Source organism: Hydra vulgaris, chromosome 03 (genome assembly GCF_038396675.1).
Source record: "Hydra vulgaris chromosome 03, alternate assembly HydraT2T_AEP".
NCBI classification, from domain to species: domain Eukaryota; kingdom Metazoa; phylum Cnidaria; class Hydrozoa; order Anthoathecata; family Hydridae; genus Hydra; species Hydra vulgaris.
Window position 1 is genome coordinate 28,611,755 of NC_088922.1, and position 21,780 is coordinate 28,633,534.

At 28.2% G+C, this 21,780-nt stretch overlaps 1 protein-coding gene across 2 annotated transcripts in view; it reads left to right on the forward strand.

Moving 5' to 3' along the window:
- Window positions 1-21,780, forward strand: part of LOC100213299 (androglobin) — a 63,448-nt gene that overhangs the window by 29,574 nt on the left and 12,094 nt on the right. For both annotated transcript variants that reach the window (XM_065792880.1, XM_065792881.1), the window contains exons 14-22: window positions 10,851-10,965; window positions 15,471-15,620; window positions 15,698-16,088; window positions 16,175-16,427; window positions 19,513-19,666; window positions 19,748-19,938; window positions 20,925-21,006; window positions 21,090-21,195; window positions 21,282-21,382. In XM_065792880.1, the coding sequence (XP_065648952.1) occupies window positions 10,851-10,965; window positions 15,471-15,620; window positions 15,698-16,088; window positions 16,175-16,427; window positions 19,513-19,666; window positions 19,748-19,938; window positions 20,925-21,006; window positions 21,090-21,195; window positions 21,282-21,382 (1,543 nt within the window). The remainder of the gene's footprint in view (window positions 1-10,850; window positions 10,966-15,470; window positions 15,621-15,697; window positions 16,089-16,174; window positions 16,428-19,512; window positions 19,667-19,747; window positions 19,939-20,924; window positions 21,007-21,089; window positions 21,196-21,281; window positions 21,383-21,780) is intronic.

The following is a 21,780-nucleotide window of genomic DNA, read 5'->3' on the forward strand; positions in this document are numbered from 1 at the left end:
TATATTAAACAACAACAATGCCTACCATATTGCAATAAAAGTATTGCCGCTATAAAAAGCAGACGTTCTTGTTTAAATCATTGGATTGTTGGTTTTTCCTAAGAAAATTTTAACATAGTAAAGCTACCTTTAAATAGAGCTATATTGTAAAAATATCTTTCTGAAAGAGAAATGATCCTAGAGAAGAAGCAAGACTAATTAAAAGTCATCTAATTAGCCATACCATTGAAAACTTTTGGTTACCTGCTTGTAATCCAAGTCTAAAATGTAGGACTGTGTTGATTATATTGTCCGTTTGGTAACTGAATATGAGACACTGAAAAAATTCCTGAAATTAGAATACAAACAAGAAAAGTAAAGTAAAAAACTAAATTTTTTACATTGAAACTAAACAGTCTGTTTGATATATCACATACAGACACTTACACATTGCTGAAACTCTAGTCATGATAAGTAGCTTATTGACTGGGAATTCCTAAAAAGCCAACAAAAGTTTCCTCAAAAGGCTCAATAGCTGGAGTAGACAAAATCATTGCTGAAAAAACAAAGCTATATTAATCTACAACATCACCAAAGACAAAAAAAATGGAATTGTTTCATATTAAGAAACAGCGACTCAAAAACCTTGAATTTTTCTCAACCATTACTGGTGAGAAAGAAGTCAATGAGGACACCAAATTTTCTACAAATGTTATGAAAGATGTAGGAAAAAGTTAAAAACTTTTCAGTGAAAGAGAAAAAAACCATCATTGCAAATCTGCAATAATGCTAAAAATTTCAAAAAGAGAACTGTTAAAAAAAACATGTACAGTTGGCGATATATCTGATATTCATAAATAGCGAAAGCTACTTATTTTAGGGAAAGTTTAGCCATAGGTGGAGCAGCTTTAAATGATAAAACATTAGTTTATTAGCAAGATCAGCTAACAGAATTGAAGAAACTTGGATTTCACCTGAATTTTTTGAAATTCATTGGGATAGAAAAACTTTCAAGCAAGCTACTAAAAAAAGGAAGAGCAACTTACTGTGTATGCAGGGCCATTTCATAAATTGCTAGATACTTTTAAGATTGCTGATGAAGCTGTGATGAATCTAGTTGGTATGTGGCAATTAAATCTTTTGTTACAGTTGTTTATTATACAACAGTTACAAACAGTGGAGCATATAATGGAACTGCAATTCTAATTGAGAAGCACATTGGTTGTTTTCTACCCCCTCTAGAAATCATATTTTAGAGCTCTTTATAAAAGCAACATCCAATGCTATTTGTTGTTCAACAAATCACCAAGCATTTATCTGTTTGAAAAGTTCAAGGAAAAATTTTATAACTTTAATAAGAATATAAAAGAACTTAGAGTGTAGGGCTGGCCTCATGATCAAAATAGTCTTTTATTTCAACTAACACTTAAAGTAATAAATAGGGCAATGGAATGCTTGGAGAGAATAACTTTTCCTTGTGAGGACTATTGAGAACTAGTGAAGATTATTCTATTTTTTTTGGTGGACATGTTAAAAGAGGTTTCTGAATTCTGTATGCTGGTTTTGATCATCATGCAAGATGGATGTCAAAAACCATTTATTATCCAAAAATGTTCCTACTCTCTCATACTTTTAAACATAATGATGAAGAAGTAAAAAAGATTGAGAGGATGGGTTAGTACATTTGACTTTTTTATGGAAACTCTCTAATGAAAAGTACTTTCTACAAGCTGCTATTACTGCTGTTGCTCCAGCTTACGACCTGCATTTCTTTTATTTAATGAGGAAATTTAAATCAATTGACCTTAAAATAACAGAACAAACCATCAAGTCCATTGAACCTGGTATACTTATCTGAGGAGCTATTGGTTTTTTTCTTGTTCGACACCTGTGTGAGTTATGTAGAAAAGACTATGATGGGTCAGAAACTTATAAACTTACCAAGACCTAAAGTATTAACTCTTTACAAACCGAAGCCTTCTATTATTATTTGGTGTGACAAAGAAATTTTTTTTTTGTCTTTAATTGGCCAAAAATCATGGTTGCTTTTTCATCTGTTAAAATTAAACAGGCCCACAGAATGGCTAAACATTCCATCAGAGCATTGAACAAATTCTTATTGTTGCAAAATTAGGCTTATTGTTGCAAAAATGTTTGTATACAATCTTTCTTGTGTCAACGATATTGCAGAGCAAAATATCAAGCTTATAGGAAACTTATAGGAGAAATTTTGATCCAGTAGAGAGAGAATAACTTGCTTAAGTTGTGGAATAGCATCGAGAAAACTTTATTCGAGCATATTACTCAATAAAATTAATTGAAATTAATTTTCAACAAACAAAAAAATAACATTTTAATAATGTGATTAATTGTATATTTATCAACTTTTTATAATTATTTCTCAATGAATAATAATTAAATTGTGTGAACTTAACTAAGAACAAATAACAATTAGTGGATATAAATGTTGTGTAACATTTGTGCAATTCATTATTCTAACTTTCAATGTTGTGTTGGGGATCTAAAAATTGTCCTAAATTCAAAATTTTCAGTATTTAGCGTTTTTAGATCAAATATTATTACTGGTAAACCCTGGTAAAACTTTTAGAATTAAAATTTTAGGAGTAAAGTTTCAGATTTAACATGGGCTACCCTAATTAACTATTTATTATTATTTATATTTATAGTCCAATTTAATGTTTAATGTTTAATGTTGTTTTTAAGTAGTTTCTAGGCTTTTTTTAAATGCATTTCTTATAATTATAATTTAATTGACTAATAAAGAATCTTCTAGCATGTAATGGGCTATATATGTCTAATTTAATTCGCTTTGTTACTGTTTAATGCGCTTAGTGACAATTAATAGTTAACTGATGTCAAATTAAACTATTTTCAAACTTTTGATTTGATATAGTAAAAATCAAGTAATATATTTAATTTGAAATTATCATTTTAATTGTTTAAATTTTTTTTCTTTTCCAACTTTCGATTTTATATCACTAAAGTTAGCTTGGTGTGTTTTAATTAAATTTAGTTAAAATATTGAATATTATATCTAATATAAATGGCTACATGCCTATGTAGTACCTACAAATGCAATGTAGTAGCTATGTAGTACCTATATAGCAAGTAGTGTAATAGCATACTGTATAATAGCTATGATTTAGACGGGTAGCCTGTGGGCTATGTGATACCTATATAATCAACATACCTGATTATTTTTTATGGATTGACCAACCGGTAGTATGAAAATGTTTATATATAATTATTTGATAGCTGAAACCAGCAGTAAGAGTGTTTAATCTGCTTCAGCCACATGGACTGGAAATTCATCATACCCAAAAATGTCTTAAATGCAATTTATAGTTTACTTACAACAACTTTCCATTATATTTTTGCTACAACAACATTTCATTTGGTACCAAAGTCATTTTATTTGGCAATGACATTGACTTTTTTTTAGGCAAATATTACCTGTTGCAAAAAGAGGGTTGAAGTTGTAGAAGCATGTATGCTTCTACAACTTCAGCCCCATGTTCATTACATCATTCATTTCATATAATGTTCATTACATCATTCAGTTTATATAATGTTCATTACATAGGCAGTAGTTGCAAAAGTTTGCATTAACAGAAAAATGAAAATTGAGATCAAAAATCATAATAAAATAAATAATTTTCCTATTCAGTTTTTGTTGAAATTTATTTTTACAAGTATACCACTGCGTTCTTTAAAATTTAAAATTGGATGTGTAATTATGTTATTTAGAAATTTATTAAAATTTGGCTATGCAATAGTACTCAAATGAAAGTTTGTGCTCTTCAAAATAATTTTATTGATGCTGAGGTTTTAACAGTTGTTTCTAGTTATAAACAGATATTTGTTTATCGAGTTTAGTTGGCTCTATCAGATTCTGATTTTTTTTTTTGTTCTGAGAAGTCATCAGGTCAAAATTTTCTCATTTTTTTAAATTATTGTCTTTGGATTTTTCACTTCAAATTTCATAGTTTGCAAGCACAAGCTGTATTTTTGTTGACTTAAATTATTAATTGTGCTTTTTATTTATTATTTACACTTTTTAATTGCATGATTTTATAAATACTAATATTGTTCCAAAAATTGAATATAAAATTCCAAAAGTTGGATTTACAAAATGACATAACTTGAATAATTCAATAAATGATATACAAACTATGTTTTATTTTCTATGTTTTAGCTATGTTTTAATTTCATACATACCTAATTTATGAATGATTATAGTTTTACGATTAAACATATCATTTTTTACAAAAAAATTTAATAAAGTTAATTTTGTTATTGGAAACCAAATTTCTGTTCCTTTACCTACTGTTATAACTGATTTTAAAAAGGTATAATGTTACAATCCATAACCAATTGTGTAAAACTAGTGGTATGCCATGAAAGTGTTATAACTTGTAGTTGTAAAATGTAAACTGCAAAATAGTTTAGAGCAAGATTGTCAACCTTGCCAAACGGTTTACTAAGTAAAGATGTGACAGCATTTAATCCCAAGAAGTTTTGTAATGTAAAATGTAAAATGGTGTAGAGCAAAGTTTTCAACCAGCCAAGCAGTTTATTATGTAGAGATGAGTCAGTATTTAGTCCCAAGAAATTTTATTGTTTTATATCTAGATTCTGTTGTCTAGCCTTTTATTATTTAGAAAACACATATTTCTGGTAATATTTAGTGCAACATAATGTGAACCTACAAATATCTTATGCTAAGTGCTATTACTTTGCTTAATTGTAGTGATGTTATTGTTTTAATATTTTGTGTTGATAGAAAGCTAAACTTATCTTCTCATTGATGTCTATCATTAAAAATGATTATGGTTAGTTTCATTACTCTACCAAACTGTTATTAATCATAAAAAGCAAGGCAACATTTAGTATTACTATAATAAAATTTGTTTAAATTACTAAATCTTGAGTGTTCTTAATAATTTTGCTCTTTGAATAAGGTTTTATAGTTGGCTTTAAATTAAAGATTGATCACATTGCAAAAATAATATTAAAGTAATTTTTGTCAAAATAATCATGTTATTATTTTAATGCATGTTTAATCAATGTTCCTATCTGTAAAAAAATTTTAAACATTTTAAGTTATTATAATATATCTATATCTATAAATATATATATATATATATATATATATATATATATATATATATATATATATACATACATACATATATATATATATATATATATATATATATATATATATATATATATATATATATATATATATAGATATATATATATATATATATATATATATATATATATATATATATATATATATAGATATAGATATAGATATAGATATATATATAGATATATATATAGATATAGATTTATTATACCTTTTTATTTTGTTTCCCATTTATTCTGAAATATCTTAATTTTAGCATAAGTCTGTTTTGAGGTAGAGAATCAACGCTTTAGTGAAATCGAGATTACAATAAATTGGTGAAATACTATAGAAGATAAAATAATATCAAAAGTCTCTATTAGGTTAGTCAGGCATAATTTATGGTGAAGAAAGCCATGTTGATTTGCAGAGAGCATTTTATTATATTTAATGTGCTTAAAGATTTAGTTCTTAACAAAAATTAAGTATTTTGACTATTTTGAAGGCAAAAGAGTTTAGTGAAATAGTTCGATAGTTTTTAGAAACTAATTTATCTGTTTTTTTATAGACTGAATTAAAATTTGCTAATTTCTAGAGAGTGAGTGGTATTCCAGAATTAAAGAAATTATGAATAGTTTTTGCAAATGGAAAAAATATTTATAGGGGTTTAGATTGTTAAGTTAATAATGTCTGGAATAGAAAAACCCAAGTTGTCATTAAAGTTCATTCAGGTTAGTATAACCTTTTTAACAATAGAAATTATTCAGAGGGATGTTAATATGATTTCTTTTTTATGTGCTCATTTTGCTTTAAATATTTCTGCTTTTACGGAACGGATAAGAAGATAGCAGTTTATTTTAAGTTTATTAATCTTCCATTTAGTTGAGCAGTTGATATACCAAGCGGATTTCTTAAGAATCATACTTTTTCTTTGTTTTATTAACCTTGGGGATAAAATATTCGCAAACAGTACAATTGTTAGAAATTAATAAATTAAACATTTGATCCGCAGTTTTATGCAGAAATAAAATGTTCCAGTTGATTGATGGAATAAAGTTGAATTGTATTGTTTGAATCGTAAAGTTGAATTGAATTGATTAAATCATAATCACCTTTGCTGCAATTAAACAACTGAGGTTCACTTTCGGAAACGGTTTTGAAACTAAAATTCCTGTAATACTAAAACAGCTGTAAATATTATAACCTAATATAGCATTAAAAAACATTATAATTTTTAAAATAGAATTATTGTTGCAGGTAAATAACAAGTCCAACATATGGTTTGAGCAACTATAGGGTGTCTGGAGATGTAATGTGTGTAATGGGATATGTTAAAACTACCAACATTGAAGCAATCATAATAGGGCTTCCTAAATGAGCTATGATTAACCATGAGCGAGATTAGGTTTTTTCAAAACGAGATGAGACCGAGACGAGAAGTTAGTACTTCTCGTGAGACCGAGAACAAGACGAGACAAGAAATTGAACAATTTTTGAAAACAAATTTATTAAAATCCAAGAAAAAAAAAAAAAATGTAAATGGTTTTGACAAATAGACAAAAATGACATTTGTCAAATGTAAACAACTTTTTCAAATATTAATTCAGAATTTTTTTGCCAAACTTTTCCAACAAGACAATGTTTTCTCTGATTAAGATGATTTGTTCTACTTTTTCTGGGTGTAAGTTGTGTCTGGATGATCGGACAACATTTCCACCTGAGCTTTAAACTCTCTCTGATTTATTTGAACTTGCTGGAATAGCTAAAATTTGTCTAGTTAATGAAGAGAGTTCTGGCAATGTAATTGAATGCAATTTCCACTAATCAAGAATCGGAAAGTCTTTTTTGGCATCAGGGAGATATTCATACTGGCACATTTCACTTATTTGGCATATCGAGTTTCCTGTGACATGTTTTCTGGGTTCTCTTTTTATTTTTTAAATAAATATAGTCTCAATAAAAGGTTGAAATTTTATTATAGACTTTAATTTTTAAAAATGCTGAGAGAAATGTCACATTTTTTTTAATTTTTAAAACAAATTTCATCTATGTTAGAGATTTTTGTTAAGTGTTTAGGTAAATCTGTGCATCTAAGGCAGTAAGGAGACAATTTTCTTTCTTAAAATTAGAAGGTTTCTAATAAGCTCCAAGTATGCTGAAAAAGTATACCTATTAATTTTTTTTTGCTTTAAGAGCAATATTTAAATGAACTATTTTTCTCCTGTTTACTAAAAAAAATTGAAGTAAATGATAAGTATAGAAATAGAGGTTGATTAAGGATAAATAGCTGAATAACATAAAATAGAGATGGGTGTGAAATAAACTCATTTAGACCCGTATTTTACAATCCGGACAGCTAGTTCACATTATTTGCTAAATTTTAAACCTCTCTTTTTGTAAAGTTTAGATAAGTGACACAAAAAATAAAAATGAATCATAAAAGTGGTTAGCCCCTGATAGAAATTTGTTCAAAAAAAATTTCAAAAGGTTTATGGTGGTTTTATGGTGCTCATATGCCTATATAATAATTAAGGCTTATACATTGCATTTAAGTTATTTATGGCATTATTTTTATAAAAGAGAAACACAAAAGTAAAAAAATTACTCTCTCAAAACAATCAGCATCAACAGATAGCTACCTAGACTGGCGCTGATGTCAATGCTAAATGGTTTATGAATCAGCAAACTGATGCAAATGCATTGGTCCACCCCTACAATGATGCTAATTTTCTTTTTATTATTGTAATATAATGATGTTTTATCACTAAACTATTCTAATGTAATAATGCTAGTTTTCAAGATCATTAAAACTAAAACTAAAACCAAAATATTTAACCTAAAGGATTAGCAATACTGTTATATGATTATATGATGTTATATGCTATATGATGTATATATATATGATTATATGATGTTATATGCTATATGATGTATATATATAAGCGTATATTAACATCATATAACATATAACATATAATTAACATCATATAACATATAACATTAATATTATAATTAACGTTATATGTTATATGATGTTAATATATGCTTTTATGTAGGAAAACAATGTTAATTTACCTCTTGTTATTGTCATATAATGATACTAATTTAATATTTACAATTATAATGCAATCATGTTAATTTATTTTTTGCTAGCATGGAATAATTTTAATTAGTTAATGGATCAAATTTATGAATATTTAATAGTCATATGTTACAATCATAGATTTTTTTATCATTTTTTATTTATTGTTGTTTATGTTAAGCAATAAATTACAAAATATTTAAAAATTTTAAATTTAAATAAAACCTTGTCTAAAAAATGTGTATTATTCTTAGAAAAAATTGAATCTCGATTATCAATAAGTTCAATTGTGTGTTGTATGAATTTTTAAGCTGTTTTGGTTTCTCCAAGTTTAGAGTTGTAAAATGATTCCATAAAAATGGTTTATGGTTAATGGTTTAGTTTTGCTTTAGGGAAAGGTTTTTCAAATCTTTTTTTTGATCAAGTATTGTATTATTTTATACTTTACAAAAATTATTTTCAAAAACTCCGGGAGTTTTTTCTAAATTGTGCAATTTATGTTGAAACATAAATTGCACAATTTAGAAAAAATTTATTTAATAAATATTAAAAGTCCTCATGCTTCTAAAAAGAGATTTAGCATTAGCAAAGAAATTTTGAAAATAAATTATTCATCCTTTATTTTTCTGTTGCTTATAAAGACATTTGAGTTGAATAATTTAAAAATACCAATAATTAATACTGTTACCATTAAGCCAGTTGGATATTTGTTTTAGTTCTTTGTTTGCTACTTGAAATAGAGTGCTCATGTTACATGGTCTTTGATGCTTTATATAGATCATTAACATAAATTAAAAATAATAGAGGACCACGATTGAGCCTTTTGGGACCCCATTTAATATTGTAAGTTTATTTGTCAGAAGACCGTTTAAAGATATAAACTGATTACTACCAGTTTATTTATTTTTTAACTTCTTCACTTCCAACAAGGCTGGAAGCAACAACTATTAGAGTTGAAAATTGATAGATTTAAGATTTATAGTGATAAAGAATAGAATCCAAGTAAGAAAGTAGCAAGCATAATAAAGAGATGCAACCTTAGCAGATGCTAATTTTGCAATCAATTTGGTAGATGGTTTCCAAGAAAGATTGGAAGTAAGAAAAATCCTAGAAAATAAAATATTCTTAAATATAAAAAGATCTAGATTATTGCGATAACAATTAGGTGAAAAAAATTGAGTTTATCTGAGTTCACCAGCCACTGTGAGCCCTATGCTGTAGCATAAGTGAGATCCTCTTCAAGCTCAAATGCTCCCTCCAAACAATCAGAGAGTGTTGGCTTATTATCAAGACAAGAATAAATGTTAGTATCATCAGCAAACAATCCCACCTTAGATGTGAGAATTTCTGGAAGATCATTAATGTAAATTAAAAAGAGTGTAGGGTCAAGGATAAAACCTTGAGGAACCTCTGAAGTGACAAGATATGAAGAAGAGTGCTGTTCATCGAGGACAACTTTAATACTATGATTGGCAAGGAAAGATTCAATAATCATAAAGATGTTAACTGATACACCATAACAAGGAAAGCTTATGGAGAAGACCAGCATACCAAACTTTATCAAAAGCTTCAGAAATTTCAAGAACGATAGCCTTAACCTCTCCACATCTATCTGATGCGAGATAAAACCTATTGGTTATTATTGTTAGCAAATCAGCTGTAGAATGAGAAGATTAATGATCAGAAAGTAATTTATTAAATTCAAGAAGAGAGATCAGGTGTTTTTTAATTAGAGACTCAAAAACCTTGCTTATAATAGTAAGAAGATGAACGGGACAGTAGTTAGATGAGTCAGATTGCTCTCAAGAGTTTTTGAAAATAGGAATAACAGATACTGCTTACCAGCAGGCTGGAAAACAAGACTCTGATAAGCACTTGTTAAATAGTTTTGAAGTATAGATGACAGCTCCGGAAAACACTTCTGCAAGGTTATAACAGGTATGCTGTCTGGACCAAAAACTGGAGTGATACGAACGTAATAGATACGGAAGTAATGGTTTTGATTAGAAATTGAAACAGTACAATGCAAGGTAAACCATGGAGAAGAGTGACTTGGAATTGTCAAAAGGGAATAAAATATTCCTTGCCAGCATCAAAGACCATGTAACATCATTCAAGAAGTTATGTATAAATCATATTTTTCAGCAGGAAAGCAAAAGATTTCTACCCAAGGACCATTATGAAGAAAATCACTGAAAGAGTCCCAGTCAGCTCTAAGGTAGTTGAAAGAGGTATGATGATAAGGGGATTCTGATGATGAAGAAGAATGAGATAATAGTTATAGAGGGATTAAACTGTGATCAGAAGCACGTAAGTGTGAATGTGGAGAAACTGAGCACTGACTAGGATCAAAAACAAGGCATAAGTCTAGTAGAGAGAGAGAAGGTAATTGATTCGGATTATCTGAAAAAATTAAGGTACAAGTTAAGTAACTAGTGAATCATTTATGATAATCTTGCAATATTCCATAATATATATTTTTTAATCTGATGGTTTACCATGTTAAATGCTTTTGACAAGTCTAAAAATATACCTAAAGTAAATATTTTATACTTTCAAATTGTATGTTACTACACCACAAACAATATAGTTTTTAACTCATGGGTTGTTAATTAATTAAATATATGTGTTTAGGAGATTTGTCTTTCAATTGGTTGTTTATGCTCAACTAGGTTTTAATGTAACTGTGTGCTCAATGGATTCTTTTTCGTTGTGTGATGAACGCACCTTGGTGCAACATCTTAACAAAGTTAGTATATTTTAAGATTTTAAATAAATTAAAACAAATATTTACTTTTTTATTATTGACTTTTTATTGGAATAATAAAATTTAATAAAAATGAAAAAAATACAATTAATAAAAAGTAAGAGTTTCTCCTTGTTTAAGAGAGAAATGATTGTTTTTATTGGTGCTAAAATCTCTGCAAAATCTAATCATAAAATCCAATAAGTTTAAAATTTATGAAATAAACTTATTGGATTAAAAAATATATTCTTATTTATATTATATAATAATATTTATTTATGTATTTTTAATATATGATAGAAAGATTTCTTGAAAATGTTATTCTCTACAATAAACAGTCATCAAAAGAACTAAAAATTAATTCATCTATTATGATCTTTTCTTATTCTATAAAACAATAAGTTTAATGTACTTTTTATGTAACTTTTTGGATTCAGGCTAGCATGGAATCTTTTATTCCCTCTCGACAATTCCAAGTTAAGCCTCTCTCTTCTTCGTGGTTTTCCTCTCATTGTGCTGCTGCAATTTTCAGTTGTAACCATTACTTTTGTATCAATCAGCAAAACAATTCTCTAGAAAACAAACATCTGTTTACTATTGCTAGAAACCATTGTAAAAAAGTCTTGTCTAATGCTAAAGCCCACTATTCTCAGGTCACAAAATCCCCTATTTCATCTCAAAAATTAGGCTCTCATGACTTCTGTATCTAAAGTGATTTTCTGCTAAGACTCTTCTAAAGCTTGTGGTCCGGACAACATACCTATAATAATCTTGCAGATGTGTTCTCTGGAGCTGTTGTCTATACTTTCAAAACTATTTAACAAGTGCTTATCAGAGTCTTGTTTTCCAGCCTGCTGGTAAGCGGCATCTGTTATCCCTGTTTTCAAAACATCTGGAGAGCGGTTTTCTTATCATAAGCAAGGTTTTTGAGTCTTAAATTAACAACCACTTAATCTCTCATCTTGAATCTAATAACTTACTTTCTGATCAACAGTATAGATTTCGATCTTCTTGTTCTACTGCTGATTTGTTAGCGGTAGTAACAACCGGGCCTGGCATTTGACCAAAGCCAAAGCCAGGTTTATGGCTGGGACTGTATAAATATTGGTGCATATTGATATGATATATAAAAAAAACAATATACATCAATATTTATGCAGCCCCATCCGTAGTACCGGCCTTGGCCACAGTCAAATATCAGCCTGGGTCATTTACTAGTTAGCTGTAATAACTGACCAATACTCTCTGATTACTTGGAGGGGACATTTGAGCTTGAAAAGGATCTCACTTTTACTACAGCATGGGGCTGACAATGGTTGGTAAACTTTAATTCAGATAAAACTCAATTTTTTTTAACCAATCATTCGTAATAATCTAGATTATCCTATATTTATGAACGGTAATGTACTGGATGAGTTATCTACTGTTCATCTTCTAAGATTAACTTATACTTTCTATCTTTCTTGGAAATCATATATCAAATAGATTGCAAAATTAGCAACTGCTAAGGTTGCATCTCTTTATCGAGCTTGCCACTTTCTTAATCCAGATTCTATTCTTAATCTCTATAAATCTCAAATTCATCCTTGTATGGAATACTGTTACCATATCTGGGGTGGATCTTCCAGTGATTCCCTTTCTCTTTTTGACAAGGTACAAATGCTTAGATCATTATTACGATGTGATAATAGGCACTGCTCTAAAGATTTAGTGTCTCTTGGGCCATCTACTAAAATTCATTCTTGCGTTACTTGTCATTTAATTAAGTGTCATCCTTTTCGTCTTTCAAAAAAAACTAGAGGAATTATTCTTATTTAACTAGTTTTTTCCATGAACATCAATTTTCGGAATTCGCTTCCTTCATCTTGTTTTTCTGATTTATATAATTTGTAATTTTTTAAGATGACTGTTAATAATTATCTTGCTCTGTAAACTTTATGTTTACTCACCTTTATGTATGTTTGTGTTCTGTTTAAATCTCTGATCTAGTGTGTACTCAGTAACTAATAGTGGCTCCAACTATAAAACCTACACTCACCTTAGTTTTTAGTATTTCGTCAGATGTTATGTTTTTCCTAATGCATTTCTTAAATATCTTGTTTGATATTTTAAAGTAATATTTATCGGAATTCACTCCTTTTCACTACTCCAGATCAGGTCAAGTTTAGGATTATTACAATCACCCTGCTACCATTATCATGTAACCCAGTACTAACTGCCCCATTGTCTGCTGCTTTGTAGGGTTTTCTTTTTTGGGCAAAGGTTAGGAGAAACAAACTCTAACTTAATAATTCCTTGCCTTAGAGCTTTTGATTGAGTAAAGGCTAGGTATGGTGTTTCTATAGAAATACTCATCTTAGGCAGATGTTAATTGTATCCAGATACTGTCTTGTAGAAGGTCTCCTAGGCAAAGACTTAAGGGTTAAGCAGAATAATTTTTGCTGACCAGCCTAGAACCTCTTCTTTATTCATTCGGCTGACGTAGATCTAAGCTTGTGTTACATTGTTGGTAACCTGTGTTACATTGTTTGATGAATGATGTATCTTCTTGCTCTACTCATAAATTTTTGCTTGTGCCTCTTTGATAGTAGCTATGCAACTCTTCCTGTTATCTCCTAATGAGGGTACAGCTCTAAAATTCAGTTTAATGGTTCTGAGGACGGATGGTAGTAAGGTTTACTGAACCCTGTGGTAGCTCTCAGAGAAGCTGATTCCATCAACAGCTGTAAAATATCATAGTATTAACAATGCCATGTTGCGCATGGATGGTGTTCCTGTTTATGCTTTTGGTGCGCATTGTTGAGCTACATAGGAAGCTCTAAGTCATGACTTTGGATTAATTAATGGGACTGAGAAGATTGCATAGCTCATTACTTAGGAGGCCATGCTCTATCTATGAATGAGTTAAATTCTCTTTAAACTTAAATTATGCCAAAAGTAACCCAAAATATTAAACATAAAAAACCATCCCCACCACCTAACTGTTTTAATATATCTTTTACTAATATTTGTGGTCTGTTAAGCAACCTGCCGTCATTTAAATCTCACCTCTTGCAAAATTTACCAGACTTGCTTGCTCTTAGTGAGACTAATTTAAATTCTGCTATTCCTTCTTCTGATCTTAGTGTTGATGGGTACTATCCTTTGATTTACAAAGACTCCAATAATCATATGCTTGGCTTGGGGGTATAGATACACATCAATTCACCTATTTGTTGTGAAATCAGGTTTGAATCCTTTGACCTTTAATTGCCTCCACTTAGCACCTCTTTACTTTATCACCTTTCTCTATGTTCTTTATTGTTCTCCTTCTTCCCAAGACTGCACTCTTTTAGGTGTAATTTCTGATCAAGTGGACCATTCCCTTTCTCTTTACCCCTCTGGCAATATTGTTGTTATTGGTGACTTTGATGCTCATCACACTGAATGGCTTGGCTCTAATGCCACTAACCCTGCTGGTACCTAAGCCTATAACTTCAGCCTATAACTTGAAAATCTGTAACAGCAGTATTAACAAGGGTAGGTCTTACATTTTTTCTTTCATTTATGGGACTGATTTTATTATCTCTCACAAGGATGAGGCAATTCTATTTGCAAAAATTTTTTACTTTACTGATTCATATAATTGGCAATCTTTTAAGTCCTCTATCAATCGTTGTATTGCTCTATAAACTTCATCTTTTCTCTTCCATTAACTTCCAACTCTAATAGTGGTTGCTTGCAGACTTGTTGAAAGCAAAGATGTTGGAAAAAAAATATATATATATATATATATCTTTGATGATATTTATGATATAGAGCAAAATAGGATCAAATAGTTCAGGTTTTTCAATGTTATTTTTTGACAGGATATAGATTTTAAATTTTTTATTTATTTTTAAGTTTAAAACAAATAAAATTTTCTTTAGATTTTTAAGAAATCTTCTACATTGCCCTCATCATCAAAGATACTTTAATAATAATTAAAGTATAAGTGAAATATACTAGTGAACTATTGAAATATATACATAGTTCACTAGACTATATACACTAGTGACTATGCTTTTATTGAAAATATGATTTGATATAGCTTGAATGAACTTCTAGCAAGGATATGATTATACTGTTTGTAAACTGATGTTTACATTTTTATAAACACACAAAAAGTATTTTTAGTAATCAACTAACTTAATTATTAGTTATTCAAAGTACAGTTGACTGGGTATTTATTTTTATTTAAATCATGAAAGAAGACAGGTAAATACAGACAGGTCTAATAAACTAGTCATTTATACATGTTAAAGATATACGTTAAGCACAAAATGACCATAAAAATAAAATAATGGTAAAAAACAGGTATATTCTGTTTATTGCAGTCTATACCTGTCTAATACTAGTAATAAAAGTAAATTTCATTACTAAAAGATATTCTACATCTTTTTTTACATAAGTTGTATTATACAAGTATGGCTTAGATAATAAAATATGTACTTAGATAATAAAATATTCCATCAATTTATAATTATTAGGAAAGTGCACAGTTTATAGAGTATTCATTGTCAACCATAAAACAACTAAAAACTGTGATTCAATCCTTTGAAGAATGGCCGAGAAGTAAAGCTTTGTTTTTGCTTGGAACTGAGTCTCAATCACCTGAAATACATCTAGAGCATTTTCAATTAAGTATTCTTTATTAAGAGTCTACTATATAAATATCTAAGTATTAAGCTTTTTATTTTAAGGAATTTTTTTTTAGGTGTTTAATCAGAGTCTTTTAAGTGTGTTAAAAAGTTGTTTAAATGAAGCATTCACACCAAAACTAGTTTTTGCTTTAAACGCACTTAAATTTAAATTGTATTTCCATTTGCAAAAAAATAAAAAACCAATCAAATCCTGCAACACCATTGTTACAACTCCTTGTGTGGTAGTTGATACAGGAGAACCAAGTGATGAAAATTGTAATAACATTGATGTTGAGAATATTGTAGTAGAAAGCAACGATGATAGAATTAATGATACAAGGAGCAGTAAAACATTGTTTCAAAAAAATGGCACAAATGAAGTTTCTATAGACTCTTTTGCAGTTAAAATACAAGCTTGTTTTAAAGGATTCTACATCAGAAAATTAATTAAAGCTTGTAAAACAGGTGGGATTTGTTTTGTTTTTGTACTATATTATAGTCAAACTAGTTTATAATACTTTTACAAGTGAACTTTTATGCTTTATTTCTAGGCACAAAAGAATTTGATTTTGTTGTTTCTGATTTAAATAAGTTGTGGATTCAAGTAGAATCAAACATTGAGTATATTGCACTAAAAGTTACCCATAAGATTTTTCAATTCAATCCATCTATATTACTTTTATTGCCATTCCAATCAAGTGAATGGAATAGTATTATTCATAATGAGTTGAATAAAGTTGTTTATGCAGATTATTTAGTCAGTTATAATGAACAGCCAATTCACTCTGCTTTTGTTATATGTAGGTAAATATTATATGATTTCAAAATTAAGGTTTATTTCTTTTTTTTGCATTTTTTATTTGTAAAATATAAAATACTTGCTATATTTAAAGTTGAATATTTGAATTTCTAAGTTACTTCAAAAATAAAAAATTTAACCAGGGACAGATTATAACTGAGGCAATTGAGGCACGTGCCTCTGGCCCCTAAATTTTGTTAACACACTTTTTGAAAAAGCATGTTTTTTTTACTTGAAGTATTTAAAATTATGTGCCATTGGAAAGAAAGAACAAGAAACCAAGAACAATTTCTGTAATAATATATGTTCCTTTTAATACACAACATTTACAAAATTTCGTAATAGCCATGAGTTTTCAACAATTTTAACTCTCAACTGAGTCAACAGTTGAGAGTTGAAATTGTTGAAAATTTAGCGTGTTCATCTAAAATGGAAACTTTTTTCCATTGTACAACAGTTCAAAAGCAAAAAAGTAAAAGGTCCAGTACCAAAATGTGAATGTAAATGTGAAATCAGAGAAGTTCAAAATCAAGAACCAGTTGATCTTGAACTGGCTACAGCTGAAGCAGACATTGACACTGAACATCTCAAGAACAAGCAGTGGTAGACCTGCCAAATGTTTGTGTAATCTGGGTTTATAAAAAAGTGTTTTATCAAACATCTAATCTCATTTTATCAGCACCAGTGGTATTGAACAACATAAAGATGAAGGATTTTTGCAATCGAAACTCTCTGACAATAGTATAAGCGGAAACCAGTATTGTACTCCTTCATTATTCATTCAACATCATAAGTTAACTGGTGAGAATTCTGAATGCTACATAAGTCAAAAATCTCATTGATGGACAAAAGCGCTAGCCAAATACAAGACAACAGTGTCTAAAATTAGACACATGTTGGAAAACACATGCTGATGCAACAAATGCTTTGTGAAAGGGTTACAAGAATATTCAATCTTCTCTAAATACAATTGCAACTAATGATTGTACAGAAGGTAAAACTGGACAAGAGGCGCTTGGTCTAGGAAAACGTCTTTGTGAATTAGAAAATGGTACTTTTACTGTTTTTTAGGACACAATACCGCAAAGATTCAATAAAACAAGTCTAGTGTTACAAGGTGCCACTTTAGGTTTGCATAAAGCTGTTAATTTGTTGCATTTATTGTCTGAGTATGTTTAATCATTGAGATATTTGACAGAATTGGATAAATTTGATAAATATGGAAAAGAGTTGTCCAAATGTATATAAAAAAGAAGTCAAAAAGCAACATTTCAATTAAGGTACTTCTGAAGAAGTTTTTCCGCTTGCAAAAGATCAATATCGAGTTAATGTGCTGATTGCTATTATTGATTAATTAAAAGGACTATATGCATATTTAGATGTGGCCAGCAGATTAGGATTTATGAACAACTTGCAAACATTGACTCGTATGAAAGTGATAAACATTGTGATACTTTAGCAGCACATTACTCCTATGACATAGAAGTCTTCTTGGGAGAGGAAAGGGTTCAATTGGTCTTATGCAGTCACATAAATGAGTTCAGATGATACAAAACAAGCAAGGAGTTTTTGATGTAACCATATTTTGCTCAATGATAGTTTGGTAGAAACTTTTCTAAATGTTACAGTAGCTTTTAGAATTTACCTCAGCCTAATGGTGGCAAATTGTACAGGAGAAATAAGTTTCTTGCAATTAAAGCATATAAAAATGAATGCCGTTCTAGAAATAATCAAGAGCAGCTCAACATGCTTTCTTTAACGTGTATTGAAAGTGAGGTGACCAGACAACTCTCATTTGATGTCATTGTTAAACAATTTGCCAGGCAAAAATTCCAAAAATATGACTTTAATTTTTAAATACATGACTAAAATATTAAATGCTACATAACTTTTTCTTTAGTCAAAATGGCCCCAAATTATTTATGCCTCTGGCCCCAGGTACCCTTAATCTGCCCCTGAATATAACTGAATATAACTGAATATAACTGAATTTAGTATGAATGAATAGTTAGTATAACTTTTACTTTTTCTTTTTTTTTATTAATGTATAAGCTATGTTAGAAATAAAATATTTAATCTAAGTTATGTTAGAAGTAAAACAAATCTGAATATGAGCTTACTTTGAATCATTAAGTGTCTTCACCATGCTACCACTTTTATATTTCTATTTTGCTAGTTCAATACTCACTTAAATTGGGAAAAGTAACAGTGATAACTTTTTGATACTTTTAAAGTTAATAGAAATGAAGAAAAACCTTGTCTATTGAAAGAAAATTTAAATACTGCCGTAGGAGGAAAATTATGCATCGCTTTAAAAAACTTTTCCTGATATGAAGAAAGCTATGGAAAAGAATAAGATGTTGGGATATGTCAAAAGTGTTTTTACCACTTCCATTTAAAGTACCATAGTATCACTGACTGTTAACAAATAACCAGTAAAACAAGTAGTAACAAAGTATACATTTTTATCTATTTAAGCTTTTTTAAAGTTTAATTTTGTAATTTGTAATTTGTTGACAAAAAGCTTAAACTTTAGTTTAAACTTTTTGTCAACAAATTGCAAATCTTCTTATTTATAAGGAAAGATTTTTAATTAAGCAAAAAATGTTTTCAAGAGCAAAAACATGACAAATTTGTAAACTTTAACACTCCAATCCATCATATTCAACAAACAAACAAATCAAAGAAATTCAAAAATTTATTTTTGCTAAAAAATTGAGCAGTGACATTTTAGGTCATTATAGCAAGATTTTTCTTTTTTGAATTTTGTTAGTTATTAAAAATTTCAAAGTTTAAGGTAAATTATTTTTGAGGCATAGAAAAACTATTACAATATATTTTTCAATGTAAAACATTTTATTTAAAATTAGAGTAGCTAACTTTTATAAAAGCAAAGCAACATAGCAACATAAATTTTCTTTACTTCTTATTCCAAAAGTTTGTTTTATATTATTATCTTAAAATTCAATACTGGTTATAAAATCTATTCGACATGGGATTTTTATAATAACTTTGTTTTTAAAATAAAAAATTTTTTATATTTTTTAATTTTAAAATTCTTGATAATTTAATTATAATTCTATTATAAAGGGAAGTGTTTAAAGTTAAAGAAGATGTTTTTATACTGCCAAGAGTATTTTCTAGTATTCCTCAATGTGTACTGAGGATTATAAACAATGACAATCATAAAGAGATGAAATCTTTTTATGGAAAGATGTTTCCTCAAGTTCTTCCAGTTAATGAGGCAAGATACATTTATATATTTTTAATTTATTTGTTATTTAAAATAATTTATTTTATAAAATTTTTATATTTTTCACATAAGCTTGGTTACACATTTGTTGTTATGGTAAGAAAAAATAATAATTTGATTTCTGCTGGAAAGCTTACTCTTCGGATTATTGGTGAAAAAGAACCTCTTCCATATCCAAACAAAGAAAGTTGTATAAATTCAAGTTTGTCAACTATAGATATTAAAGAATACTACATACCAAACCTGTACAAAAGAATATTTAGGTTTAATTTTTAGAATTATAAAGTTCCTTTTAATTTGCAACTCTTTTTTTTAACATAAACTATATTTAAAAATGTTGTTTAATAACTTTGTTTTATCACTTTTCTCTGGTTCGTTATCAGGTATTAAAAAAAAAATTTCTTATGGAATTACAAGTTAAAATTTTTTTTTGTAACTTAGTTCATCTAGTAATTAAAACAGTAATAGTATCATTCAACAATTACTTAACGCTATTTCTTCTTGTTTATATGTGTGTATTTATTAATTATATGACTATTTTGCTTTAAAATTTAGTATAGTTTAATTTAAAAAATTTTTTTAATATAAATTTACTTATAAACATTATTTAAATATTGAAATACTTATCTTTTAATTAAAAGAATGCCAGCCAAAACCTAAACCCTCAGTCTATGTATGTACACTCCCATGTGTCTATCCCTATTTAAGTCGATTTATTTACGCATAGATGAACTTTTCTTATGAAAGTTTGAAAAATTTAAGTGAATAATAAACATTACTATAAATAAACAAGTTTTGATGATTTTTTTGATAATATTTAAGATTTTATAATGATATTTATATGATTGAACACCAAATTTTGATAAAGATTGACATTTTTACAATTAATATTACTTTGTGTAAGTCTGCTGCAAAAAGAGGGTTGGTGATCTTTGCTAATCAAGAAAAGAAGTTGGTGACAAAGTTACAAAGCTTTCTTTGAAAATATAACACATTAAAGAATTTTTAATGACAAATAAAATCTATTTGCTTAACTCATGTTTACCATTTCTGTTATTAAATTGACATGATACCATGACATGATATATACACGATAGTTAGTAATTTTAACAACAAAATCTTAAAAATTTTAATTTATGATTGAAAATGCTCAATTATTATAAATGTTATATTATATATCTTTTATTAAAAATTTTTTTTTTATTATTAAAAATGCTCTATAATTATAAATGTTATATTATATATATAGGTATACATTAAATGTATCTGCTGCTACTTTAACAAGTATACAGTTAACTACTTCTAATGAAAATGCTTTAATTAGTTTTAAGGTCTGTTATTATACTTTAATAGTTATTTATGCTGTGAGACAACATTTTTTGAAGCTTTTTTTTTTTTTTTTAATTTTTTTCAGATTATTGATAATAATGAAGAATTGTATACATGTAATGGAAAAGGTTATATTGATATACCAAGTTTTATGTTTTTCAAAGACAATCTGCCTTGTAGCAATTCAAATGGTAAACTTTGCTCCTCAAAAATTGCATCTTAAAAATACCATGTATAATACATAAAATACTATTTTCTTTAATACTTATAAATACAGTTACTCAATCTGAATCAAATGGATTTTCAAAAGGAGAACCTTTCAAAGAGAATTTATCTAAAGTTACAGTTAAGCAATCCATTAATATGCGATTAAATAATGTAAGTTCTTATTATTTTCATGCAATGCTAGTATACATGATGTTTTGTGGAATTTTTTTTTTAAACTAAAAATATGCCAAATAAATTTTTTTTATTAAAATTTAATGCAAGTGAACAACAGCCTTCAGAATCAGAAAAAAAAAGTCGGCAATAATTTGCCGACCTTAATCTTATAGAGATTGGCATCAGGTCGGCAAAAAAATTAGAAAGGTTTTACCATAGGATAGAAAGGTTTTATCATAAAACATAGAAATGAGGTCAGCAATTTTTTGCCGACCTCGAACAATTCTAATTTGGCAGTTAGGTCCTTGCTGAATTTGGCATTGCCGAGTACTGACCCTAATTCAGATGGCTGGAATAAGATATTTGCTCATTCAATTAAAAAATACGCAATCTGA